General features: G+C 38.6%; 1 protein-coding gene across 1 annotated transcript; it reads left to right on the top strand.

Moving 5' to 3' along the window:
- Positions 1-202: 202 nt before the first annotated feature.
- LOC148018519 (uncharacterized) lies at positions 203-873 on the top strand. Its single transcript, XM_087661257.1, has 3 exons — positions 203-211; positions 296-519; positions 624-873. The coding sequence occupies exons 1-3, from the start codon at positions 203-205 to the stop codon at positions 871-873; spliced, it is 483 nt and encodes a 160-aa protein (XP_087517383.1).
- Positions 874-13729: the final 12856 nt, after the last annotated feature.

The following is a 13729-nucleotide window of genomic DNA, read 5'->3' as shown; positions in this document are numbered from 1 at the left end:
TAGATATATATTTGGGCTCTTCCTTGTTATGAGAGGATTAGAAAGTATGGTATGCAATGATTTCCCCAAAATTTTGTAGGTTGAATTTCAAAAGGAAGTAAGGACCAAAGTAGCTGAAGTGACAAAAGGTCTGAGTGCGAAGGAGAGGGCTTTAAAAGAAAATGAGATCTCCACTGAGTTGCGATGAAAGTACACTGATCGTATGCAAAAAGTATTGCAATGTTTGATTTGTTTAGAATTATTATTGTTGTGTTTGTCTCCTACTAATATGAAATGGTTTTGGTATATTTATTAGGTTTTGAATATTATCAATCCATCCCTTGGCAAGGAATGGAGAGAAACTTTTTTTTCTCTTCAATTTGATGGAGCGGACACCATTGTGGGTATTGAAAAGTTGAATTTGATAATAATCTCTTTCGTCAATGCAGAGAAAAAGATAACTTGGTTGAGATTGCTTGAGAGTTCAAGATCTATTCGCAATACCCATGGTATGCCATCAACAAACACAGAGTTCAGAGCGTAAGATTTTTCACTTTTCTTGCTTTATCTCTATAATGCTTCATAGAAAAATTTTGTCTTTGCTTTGCATGTTTTTGTGGCTTTCATTATTTCTATAATTGTAGGTGGTTGTCTAGGGAATTGTTGCTAGACATGATAGAAAAGAATGCACTTTGTTCTTTGGAGCAAGTTATAATAATAACAGCTACCACGGAGCATCCAATTAATTTGCCCGATGAGCCATCTCTTCATGTTTACTTCACATCCATACAATACGAGGGCAGAAAATATATTTTTGGCAACATTAAGAAAATTGGTGCTAAAGAAAAGTCCAACAAAAAAAAAAGAGGAACAACCTATTCAGTCCCATCTTGATGCAGCCACTTGCCAGTTGCTCTATCAGTTGGTTTTCTATTTTAATGCCTTTTGTTTGACATTGCAGTGTGTAGTTTGTGGGGACCCATATAAATTATCTTTGAATATTCCATGTATTTTTTGCACTTGAGAGACCTCAAGCTACTTGTTGATTTTCCCAAGGCTTGTAAAACATAGGTGGATATCACTAACAAAGAGTCCACTATGTATGGGGAGAATATGATGTCAAGAATCGTGTGGTGGGGGACTTTGCTTGAGCTGTTGCACCAAACACACATTGTATACACAAGAGGAAGCTCACTCAAGAACACAAGAAGAGAGATGGAGACCAAAACGTTTTCTTGCTAGTTTCTTCCTCTTCTTCCACACATTATACAATGTACACAAAGTATAGATAAGATACAACATAAAGGAAAGTGGCCTTCTAATTCAAACAGTGCATAACCGACTACACTAATCGACTGGCGTTATATCTTTGCCAGCTCTGTAGGTAGGTGTAACAAACTAAATATAATAAGTGATAAGTCAGTGGCCATGTATCATAATGACCACCAACGTGCTAAATGTAGACGTGCAAACTCATCTAGCCAAGCGGTCCATCATCAATGTCTGCACATGTTGAGCTTGTCATCTCAACACTCCCCCTCAAGCTCAATTCTATCTCTGCACTTCCAAGTAAGCTTCAAAACTTTTGAAGCTTCTCTGCACCCAATGCCTTTGTGAAAATGTCAGCTATCTGATCCTGTCTACTGACATATACCGAGTCAATCTCTCCTGCAAGTACCTTTTCTCTCACAAAGTGTTAGTGCACCTCAATGTGTTTTGTCCTAGCATGGAACATTGGATTCCTAACTAGATGTATGCTACTCATGTTGTCATAATGAATGACAACTGGATCATCTCCCTACATGCCCAAATCACCTAATAACTTTTGCATCCATACCACCTCACATGCTACCATAGCAGCACCTCTATACTCAGCCTATGTACTCGATAAAGCAACTGTAGGTTGCTTTTTGTTGCTCCATGTAACTATTGCACTACCAAGGGAAAACATGAATCCACTTGTAGATCTTCTGTCTGACATGCAACTAGCCCAATCTGCATCTATGTATCCAAAGACCTGTACATCCTTACTTGCCTCATAAAAAAGTCCATAATGTAAAGTGGACCTCACATACCTCAATATACGTCTAACTGCATCCAAATGAAGCTTTCTAGGCATCCGCATAAACTGACTAACAAGGCCAATAGCATAGCTCAAGTCTGGCCTTGTGATAGTCATGTAAACCAAACTCCCTACTATCCTCCTAAACATAGTAGGGTCTTCCTTCTCATCCCCAACGTCAGCACTCAACTTCACATTTTGCTCCAATGGTACTGAAAGAGGCTTACATGCTGTCATACCATACTTGGATAACATATCCAAGCCATGCTGCCTTTGGGACAGCCATATACCATCATCACATATCTGATCACCTCAATACCAAGAAAGTATCTCAGCTTACCCAAATCTTTCATCTCAAACTTCTTCTTTAAGAAGTCCTTAACTTCAGCAATCCCATTGTCACTGTCACCTATAATAATCAATTCATCCACATAGATGACTATGATGACAAAACCTGCATCTCCCTTTCTCACATAAAGTGAGTGATCAGCATTAGAAATACAAAATCCAATATTGACAAGATACTCTCCAATCTTGACAGACTATGCTTTAGGTGCTTGCTTCAGCCCATAGAGCGCCTTGTTTAACCTGCACACATATGTGGGATGCTCTAAATCCTCATAACTTGCTGGCTACTCCATATACACTTCTTCTTGCAATTCACCATGCAAGAAGGCATTCTTAACATCCATTTGCTGCAAACTCCAACCTTTGGCTACTGCCAAGGCAATCACACACCTAATAGTTGCGATCCTAGCAACTGGACTGAATGTCTCTTCATAATCTATGCCATATGTTGGAGCATAGCCTTTTGCAACTAGCCTAGCCTTATACCTGCTAACTAAACCGTCTGCATTATGATTGACTTTGTAAACCCACTTACAACCAATAGCTTTCTTACCCTTAGGTAAGGGTACCAAATCCCAAGTCTTATTGGCTTCTAATGTAGCCATCTCCTCATCCATTGCTATATCCCAATGAGTATGACCAACAGCATCCTCAAAACAAGTGGGCTCAACATCCTCAACTAGTTTCACCATATAAGCATAATGGTGAGTTGCATAACCTTCAAAACCAAATCTTTTAACAGGATATTTGACCCTGCTAGATCTGCGTACCACCCGATCACTCAATGGAGCCTTTACATTACTATGAGCTCTCTGTACACCGGGTGTCCTAACTGAAGGAATACCAAGCTCATCATCCAAACTCTCTAAACCATTAGAATCTCTATCAAATCCCAAATGACTGGTAGATGCATCATTACCATCCAGCACTTTCTTCTTTCCTTTTTCCTTCCTTGCAACACTTATAGATCCACTTAAAGATGTGGGGCTACTCCTTAGTCTCCCAGACCAAGGGCTCATTGTAGGTATGGTACCAAATGATGTTTTTGGTCTACTAAGACTCCGTGATTTTTGTTTTTCTTTCTGCACATAACTGTCCTGATCATTATCATCATCTAATACATCACTAGAGCAGGTGCATACCAGCTGTCCATCTCATCAAAGATAACATCCCTGCTCACTTTGAACTCACCTGTGATGACAGGGTTATAACAGTGATACCCTTTCTACTCTAAAGAGTACCCAATAAAAATACATTTTTCATCCTTTGGATCAAGCTTCTTCCGTAGCTCATCTGGCACATGAACATATGCAATACATCCAAATACCTTCAAGTGCGATACATCAGGCTTCTTGCCAGTAAAGCACTCTTCAGGAGTCACCCCATGAACTGCAGTTGTGGGAGTTCTGTTCATAATGTAGATAGCAGTATGAATAGCCTCAGACAAAAAATGTTTGGGCATATTCTTTTCAGCCATTAATGCATGTGCAACTTTTGCAATATGCCTATTTTTTCTTTTTGCAACCCCGTTTTGCTGTGGGGTATACCTACAAGTAAATTGCCTCTTTATACCATGAGTCCTCAAGAAGCTAGTAAACTCATTAGAGAGGTACTCTCCCCCTCCATCTGATCTCAAGCACTTCACTTTTAAGCCTATTTTTGTTTCAACAGCTGCCTTAAAAGATTTGAAGTGCTCAAACACATCACTCTTTTCCTTCATAGAGTATACCCATAGCTTCCTTGAATAGTCACCAATAAATGTGACAAAGTATTTGCTGCCACCAAGAGATACATTCTATGTAGGCTCCCAAACATCTGTATGTACTACATCAAGTATATTTCTACTCACTTCTCTATCATGCAAGAAGGATTGTCTTGCCTGCTTACCAAACTGGCATGCTTCACAAACTTTATGCAATTCTGCAACTCTAAAAGAAGGCAACCCTATAACCAATCCTCTGGACTGCATAAATTTTAGTCTTTGCACATTTGCATGTCCAATATGTTTATGCCATATTTCAATATCTGCAACTACTCCTTTTTCTTTAACATACATAGCAGCATCCATTACAGGAATTCCATCATCTAAAGTGAACATTCGGCCAAATCTACTTCCGTTTGCAACCAACCTGTACTTATCATTAAAGTCTTCTACAAAACAACATTTTGCATTGAATCGGACCTACAACCCCTACTCTACCATTTGGCCAATAGACAGTAGATTCTTTGTGATTGATGGCACATGTAATACATATGTCAGATTCTTTGTCTGGCCATCATACAAGGACAAGGAAACCTTTCCAATGTGTAAAATTGGGTGGCATGAATCATCACCCATCCTGCACATAACTTGGGTTTTGTAAGTCCTGCATCTCTCCAAACAATTCAACATGACTGGTCATATGATCAGATGCACCTGAATTGGCATACCATACATCATCATGTGTCCCCTTTCCTGTAACTGCATTCATCATATGCTGCATAACAAATAGACGCTCATTTTTGTCTTCATTCTGTCATGAAGACGATGCATATTTCCTTGCTGCAATTTACCACTACAAATATCATCCTTCTTAGCATAACAATTGGCTACAATATGTCCTGTTTTGCCACAGTAATGGCAAACAATAGCAAAATTTCCAGAGCCTCTGTTCTGCCATCCACCTCTTCCTCTAGAGCTCCCCCTACCTCTAAAGTTTCCTCTACCTCCAGAAACCTGCATTTCACCAAATTGTTGATTGAACCTGTTTTGCTGGTTATCGCCAGCATGTCCTATACCACGGTCTCTCGAAGAGGATCTACCATGTCCCCTTCCTGAACTCGAGTAAAATGCTTAGACTTTTTTACCATTTCTTTCAGACGAATCACCCTGCATATTGATCTCTTCAGTAATCATGAGAGAGATCAACTCATCAAAATTTGAAAATGGCTTCTGTACATATAATGAAGTAACAAATCATTTCCATGCCTTCTCATTGTTAAGGCCACTCAAAGTGGATGAAACCAAATCATCATCAGGCATTGTCTAAGCTGCATGTGAAGTTTCTACATTCCTGATATACCCCAACATCGTATTATCAATGAGTGCAGATAACCAATACATCACCTTGTTGTCTTTTGCATTCCATTCTTTCCATGCTTTTAATTCATCTACAGGCGGAGGGATGCCTAGCTCTCGCTCCTTTTCTTCAACTGAAACAGACTCATAAAGGCCCTTTCCAATGAGGAAGTTCGTCACATGGAACTTCCATGAAGGGTAGTTGTTCTTATCGAGCTTCTCGATAATGGGATTTCCACTGTTCTCTACCATTATCACAAACAAGGATACAACACAGCAAGCTAGTCTTCTGCAATCTTTCACAACACGTGCACAGCACTACACCAAGCAACATTTTTCACTGATTGCTCAATAGTACATGTATTTTGCAACCTATTTGTAAATAAACCTTATGTTTGCTTCCTGCAAACACCTCTAAAATTACATATTCGCAATCTGTAACCTCTGCACCTACTTTTGGTCAATACAGCCGAAATCACAGTGTACCCCGAAACTGTTGTCCACAAGTGCGACTCTTAAACGGGGCCTGAAACGGCCTCAGACGCCCAAAATAGCTGCGGGCAAGCCCTAAAGGGTTTATCTACAAAATATACAGTGATCTACTCGCACACCAAATCTCACAGCAATCTGAGATTTCTGCTCGACCCTGCTTCCAGTGCCTCCACAGGCACTATCCAAGAGAGAGAATGGAAGAATGGGAGAGCTTCTTACCCATTCCTTGCTTGCTCAAACCTTACTTCTTCTCCTTCACTTCAGCCTTCAAAATCAGCCTCTCTCAGTGGTGTGGCTCTGATACCATGCCAAGAATCGCGTGGTGGGGGACTTTGCTTAAGTTGTTGCGCAAACACACACTACATACACAAAAGGAAGCTCACTCAAGAACACAAGAAGAGAGATGGAGGCCAAAACGTTTTCTTGCTGGTTTCTTCTTCTTCTTCCACACACTATACAATGTACACAAAGTATAGATAAGATACAACATAAAGAAAAGTGGCCTTCTAAGTCAAACAATGCATAACTGACTACACTAATCGACTGGCATTATATATTTGCCAACTGTAGGTAGGTGTAACAAACTAAATATAATAAGTGATAATTCAGTGGCCATGTGAATATCATAATGACCACCAACGTGCTAAGTGTAGATGTGTAGACTCATCTAGCCAAGCGTTCAATCATCAATGTCCGCACGTGTTGAGCTTGCCATCTCAACACATGATTGGTCTCTTACCATTTGAGATTGAGACACGCCCTTGGTGGATTGACATGCCCTCGCCCCATGTATTGCCAAGTGAGAAAGCTAAGTGTGAGGAATGGCAAAAATCAAAGGAAAAGGGTGCAAGTGGTGGTTGTCTGATTCAAGTTAAAGTGATTTCCACAGTTATCTCCTCTCTTTCCTTAAGCTTTACTTTTCTAACAAAGAAGTGGTTTTGAAGGTGATCAAATAAGGGGCAAGGAAGCGCAAAGGGGTGAGCATGCTCAAAGAGGCAAGCAAGCTCAAAAGGGCAAGCAAGCTCAAATTAGTGAGACACATAGTACATGTGATTTTTACTTATTTTACTTTGCATATTCATGTCTCTATATTGGATACTTTATATACCTTCCTTGTAAAATAAAGATTTATGTTGGTATGCATGGTAGCTTTCATGGTGGTATGCTTCTTTTTATGGATATACGCAAGTCGATTGTTTTGTATGTTATGCTTGTTGTTCATTTATTATACTTGCCATGATTGTTTTATATGTTATGCTTGTTTTGTATTTAGGTCCATCCTCACGTCCTAGACCACCATCCCAAAAATAATATGTGCCACTCTTGTCCATACAAGGGGGGGCTTCTTTTGATCGCTCTATCTTTTCATTTGATGTGGAGATTATATATCTATGCGTAAGGATTTTGCATCCTCTATTAGAAATGAGGATTATGTAAAGATCCGTACTTTTTTTTTAAATCAATAAATTGGGGGTGGAGTATAAGAAAAATAAAAAGACAGTGGCATGGGCTATTGACTTTGTGCTCTTGGATCTTCCCATGGACTCTACACATGGAAGAGATGGCGTTCCATTGTGGAACAAGGTGTCGAAGGATCATATTTGGCATGGACTTGGAGTGGCAGCAGCTTGTTTGGTGCACTCGGGATGGGTTATTTGTCTTGCCTCCATTTCAGGTCATTCTTTGAGTCATAAATATGTAAAGAGGATTGTTAGGTACTTGTGAATAAGATTGTTAGGTAATTGTCAATGTTTAAAATGTATTTATTTCTATCAAGGGACTCTCCCTCATGAGTGGAGAAATATGCCCCACGGTGTGAGCTGGAGATTGTGCGTAGATTCATAGTTGAGGACTTAGACTTCATGGATGAGGTTACGATTGAGGGTATTGCCATAGAGGTATTTGACATGGTTATTGTACACTCAATTTTCTTGGTGCTTTGTTGTTCTTGTGATATGTCTCTATTTTTTGTCATTATTGTGCAACAGATGGATGCCTTCTACCTTTACATGCTACGACATTGAGGCTACATGGCCTCTTTACATCTTTAGGAGAGTGCCACATAACGACATGATGATGGTGTGTAGTTCTTGTGGCATGTCATTCGTCACTATTTGCTAGATACTGCAAGAGTATTGGAGGCTGGCGAGGAGGCACATTTGAGATTAGGTGTGCAGCAAAGTATCGGATTTGTGCGATGATTTTTAGAGGCTCCATGTCCTCTCGGAGGATTGGCTTTGGATATGGGTTGTGGTACAGCCCCTTTGATGTGTGCATGCATCACATCTGGCCACCCATGTCATTCTTTTGATACTGGCCCTCACATGTGTTCTTACTCTTGGTCACAATAAGGTCATGTGTCTTGTTATTGGTGGCCATAGACTTACTTGACTTTCCCTTCTCTACTTGAGTTTAACCTCAATACTTGTGAGTAAAACCATTGAATCAAGATTCTATATTGACTCAAGTTCCCCTACAACCTGTCTTGTCATATGATGTTTACATACCTTGAATGCATGGAGCTACAGGTTCTCATTAGCCTTCATAGTATGAATATAAAATCATATGACAAATTTTGTCATTCTCATCTAGTTTGTTGATAGGTACCTGTCACATTGTGCATTAACATGATGGTGTTTGATTTGTTCTTGGGTGTTCATGTGGTTCTGAATGTATAGCTTGAACATGTGTTTGCATATTTCAACATGGTTAGATGAATTTTAGATTGTTTGATTCTTATAAATACTAGGCAATACTATATATGTCATGTGTACCTCATTTGGAGTTATCTTTGCCTTTACATATGTTATTTCTCTATAAAGATGAGAAAAACCTAATTACATTAGTATCTTCAAAATGATTTTAATGCAAGTGATAATATTTGGAAAAGGAATAATGAATTTTTTATTTTTCATGCATGTTGAAAGAATTTTAAGTGATGTTTTTGGAATTTTAATGTGTATAAGCAATAATATTTTGTATGGTATTGGTGCAAAGGAAAATGGATTTGAAATTCTATCAATACACAAGTTTTATCAATCGATTATATGAGAGAGCATTGCATAGACTAGTCCTAGCATGAATGTGTTCCTTGTGTATAGAAGTGCTTTTTGGATTATTGTAGCTCCTTGTGACTCTTGATCAATGATTGCATACACAAGGGTTAGTGAGAATTTTCATTTGTGGTACCATTTGTGGTTCAATGCCTTGCATTGGTGCTTGCTACATCATAGTGCTAGATATTGATTGGTGGATTGAATGGTCACTTGGATTTTGTAGATCATTTTATTGTTTGTTTTACTAAACACAATTGATTTTGCATGTGGCATTGTTTAGGGCACATATGGTGCGATCAATGTTCTCAATAATCATTGTGGTCACTTTGACTATGGATTGAGAAAAGAGCCTTGGTAAACATTGATTATCTGGCATATTACTATATCAAATATTGTTTGTGCTAACATGGACATCTCATCAATGATGATCTTGTCTACTTCTCTTATTGTGATAAATTGCTCATCTATCTCTTACAATGATATGGGATATTAATGTGCATGCACTTGTACGTTAAATTGGTAGTGGAGTGTGTTGGAGAGGTTGCATACTCTAACTGTGATGGCATGTACTCCTATACATGTTGTTAGCATGACATTTTTATTTTTGACAATGAGATTGTAATTATAGTAGTGTGTGAGAAGGCTTTTCCCACTACTTGGTGTTTTGCTAATTATGTGTAGGCCAAATGTTGCATTGATGAGTAGGTTGTAGACTATTTATTGTTTAATTGTTGAAGTAATGTTTCTAAACTCTTTTGTCAACTACAACATCTTGGTTCATGTTGATGCAACACTATTCCATTGTTCAATTGGAAGTTGGAGATGCTATGAATATAGTTAGGTTTTCTTTGATAAATGAGAAGTTTTTAATTATCATATTCATTAGTTGGTGGATCCATTCTAATAATGCAATTAAATTTCTTTATGTATACTCAATGATGTACATTTCAAGATCTTTCTCATTCACAATGAGATCATGTTAACTAGTGGATCTATTCTAATGCAAGTAAATTTCTTTGTGTATACTCAATAATATACATTTCAAGATCCTTCTTATTTCATGATGAGATCATGGAATTATCACTCTATGTAATATGACTGTGTTGTGAGTTTGGCACTTATTAGCTTTTCTTAGATCTAAACATTGCTCATTGCAATAATACGTTGAAGAAGAAACCTTCAATTTGGTAGCCTAGATGAAAATCAGTGAATTTTACTAATCGTTTTTATTTGCTGGATTATGTTTTCATAAGCGTCTCATAGAGTGGATTTGAGATTAGATGTAGATATACCTTTGGTGATGCTATAGTTTTTGTGGTACTCATAGAATGTCAAGGTGTTTAAGAGTGATGGTAAGACATAATATAGGTCAATGGGGTACATGATAATATTCCATGTTCTTGTGGGCTTTCATTGTAGTATGCTAGTAAGGGAGGTGTCTATGTATTCAATAACCTCACTTATTGTCACATTGGAATTTTCATGGATTTCAAGGCCACTTTGGTGGGAGATTGTAGCGAATCTTGTTTATTCGAGTCCAAGTCTTGTAAATGTAGTCTCTTGGTCCACTATCTAAATGTTTAATCTACCCATTGGCTTGGCTTTCATTACATACTTCAGCAAGTAGAATGAGATGGATGAGTTTGTTACTCGTCAAATGTTAATGTAGGCTCCCCAAGACCAAGAATATTGGGTGATACGGCAAAACAATGTGATGCTCATCTCTAGGATGGTAGTCTAGGATCTACTCTTGGCTTTAGATTATTGTGCGACAAAGCAAAATCCATACTTTCATTTTACATGGTCAATAGTACCAATTATATAGTAGGTACGACAACACTTATAGAGTTGATTTTCCAATACAAGGACTCTTTATTTCTATGTTTAATTGCATGGCTCATCATTCAATAGAACTAACATGTGTAGATCTTGTTTGTTGGGTTATTGATGTCTACCTCATTTAACCATAGGATGACATGTGTGTGCAATGAGTCTCTATGTTGAATCTTGTACATGATCACATCATGCTAGATGCATCCCACACAACTAAGTTTTCCAATGATATGTAGATTGAAAAACAAGTGGAACCTACTGTGAAAGAGAATAGTGCACTCGATAGGGCAATATTTCCATAGGAATTCTAGATTGAATGCATTTGTAAATCCCCCCCTTCACATAGGAACCCCCTATTTATTATTAAAGATAATTGACATTTTTTTATTACCCTCCCCCCCCTATGGTCACCGCAGGCAGGAGGAAGAAGGAGGAGACGTGGAGGAAGAAGGGGACAACATAGAAGATGATGAAGAGGATGATAATGACAATCGAGGGGGAGGCCACGTGGCCTATCACCCCTCTCTAACCTTCTTGACTAGTCCGATGCAGACAGCAACACCACCACCACTCCACCCCACCTCTTCCGCTATAAAACCCCCCCCATGGCAAAAGGGGAAAAAAAGCACGGCTAGATGCTGCACAGCCGTGGAGAGAGATATATATATATATAACCTTCTGAAAATGTTCTTCTTCTCTTCCCCTCCTTAAAGGGTGGACACAAGTACTTATTCTTCTCCCTTTTCCCGTGAGATTATCCTGCACCTGCAAGCTTGATTTTCTCCACAATTAGCCCCTGCTATTTAAGTAAAAGGCCACTGAAATCTTGTGCGAGTCACATCTAAAAGAGAAGAAGATGAAGATGGCCCGCAAGCGGAAAATGCCACATGCAGTGTGGTGCCACTATGTGCACACCGTGTAAAAAAAATCTAGAGTGTGGCTTCCTTTTAGATTTAGAGAGCCAATGCCACTTTAGGCATTAGTGTGAGTGTCCATGGTTCAAAATATTAGCTTTTTTTTTTACAAGTTTTTAGTCAATTTTTTATATTCTAGATATTATCTCTTGTAAAAATCCATAAAACTATAGACAACTTCTAGATCTAGATTAGGATGACATGTAAAAGAAAGCATGTAGCTTTCAGCCAAATTGAGAGGATTTTATGTAAAAAGAGAGATTGATAAAATCGCATGATGCCTGATCGTTGTTTTCAGGTAGTGAATAGCACTCCAAAGTGGGAGATGAAGAAGGAGTGATCTGGAAAAATTCTGGCCAGGTGTCCTAGTATTTAACCCCCCTTTCAGAGCTAATGGAAGCATCAGATTGGCGATCTAAGCAGCATAGAGGAAGGTATTATTTTGTATACGTTTTTGTCTACTATTAGAGTTATATCTTCTCATAATGCTGAAAGAAACTGACAAGCTTCGTCTCTGTTAGTATTCTTCTACATTTTTTAATTCTTTTTTTTTAGTATTCTTCTACGTCTTCAATTTTTTCGAACCCCTTCTCTTCCATCTACTCCTCTCCCTAAATCTACCTTCACCCTGCTATCTCTTATCTTCAAAAACTTGGCTTGAAACCTTCAACCCTTCTCTTATCTCTACCATCTCTGGAGTCTAAGCTCTTGAACCCCCATACATTCTTCTCTTACCAAACCCCTGTGGTGACCTTCAACCCTACGTGCTGCAACATTTGTGAACCCGACATGAAGGTCGGTGTAAGAGAACTCCAAGATGGGGGATTCTTTAGGAGATACTCTACAACAATTGGTGTGCATACTATAGCAGACTCAGCAACAACAAATCCAAATGTTACAACAATAACAACAAAGGCAAGATGAAGAGAAGATTGATTCCACAGCTATCAAGGCCCTAGAGGAAGTTGGGTGGGAATTAAAACAATTTAATGGTCAAAATGTCTATGTTTTTATTCGCTTGTATGTTCAAAAAATGCTCATCTTTGTGGTACCACAAGATGCATGGAGTCATTATTTTTCCAGACTAGCCAAGCATGGTCTTCAAGAGAGAATCCATGGTCTTTTTCAGCAAGATGCGGATTGGGCTGCATTCCAAAAAGCCCTACGCAAAGAATTCTTCTTAGAAGACTCTGGCCTAATGACGAAGAAAAGTTTCACTGATTGGGTTGAGAAACCCAACAAAGTTTTAGCTACAATAGCTTTATACCATGAATTTGAAAGTAAATTTGGACAACTTGATGCTAAAGACCAACAAAGTATGAAAGGTTAGAAGATTGAATTATTCCTTAAGGCTGCAGATCCCATTCTACAAGAGAAGCTTGCTGATCGCCTAAAAGATGCTACCTCAGAATCAAGAGTCAAGAGTGCATGGACAGATGTTACTAATGCAATTAACATGATTGCTCGAAGAGAGCAAATGCAACTAAGATTGGGCTCTACTTCAACTTCAAAAACTCTATTGATGGAGCTTGTTCCACCTTCAAAATCCTCTATTCCTTTGACTAATCAACCAACTCTTTCTTCTTCTGTTCCTTCTAAAAATGATGTCATGGATGAACTCATTAAAAGCATGCGTGACCTTCATATGAATCTTATAGAAATTAGTTCCAAGGTGGAGAAGCTGGATGTCAAAGTTGAAGAACGAGGACGATCATCAACTCAAAGACCCATGAGAGAAGGCTTTAAGAGACGTTGTATTTGGTGCGATAGTCAACAACATGATAAGAGGGAGTGTTAGCCTTCCATGAGGCTGAAGCACAGAAGCTCGTCTTTTGAAAAGACGGAAAAATTCATGCAGTTGAAATTGGTCTTCCACTGGAGCCAAATTTTGGCAATGGTGGAATGAAGAAAAGATTAGAAGATTTAGCTATAAAGAATGCCTATGCAGCAATTGATGCAGCTACCTATGGGCTACAAATTGAGCCAA

This window comes from Lygodium microphyllum, chromosome 21, assembly GCF_053477565.2.
Source record: "Lygodium microphyllum isolate KBCC chromosome 21, Lygodium_microphyllum_v1.1.10, whole genome shotgun sequence".
In the NCBI taxonomy this organism is placed as follows: Eukaryota; Viridiplantae; Streptophyta; class Polypodiopsida; order Schizaeales; family Lygodiaceae; genus Lygodium; species Lygodium microphyllum.
The sequence above is the reverse complement of the archived record's forward strand: the minus strand, read 5'-3'. Positions and strand labels throughout refer to the sequence as shown.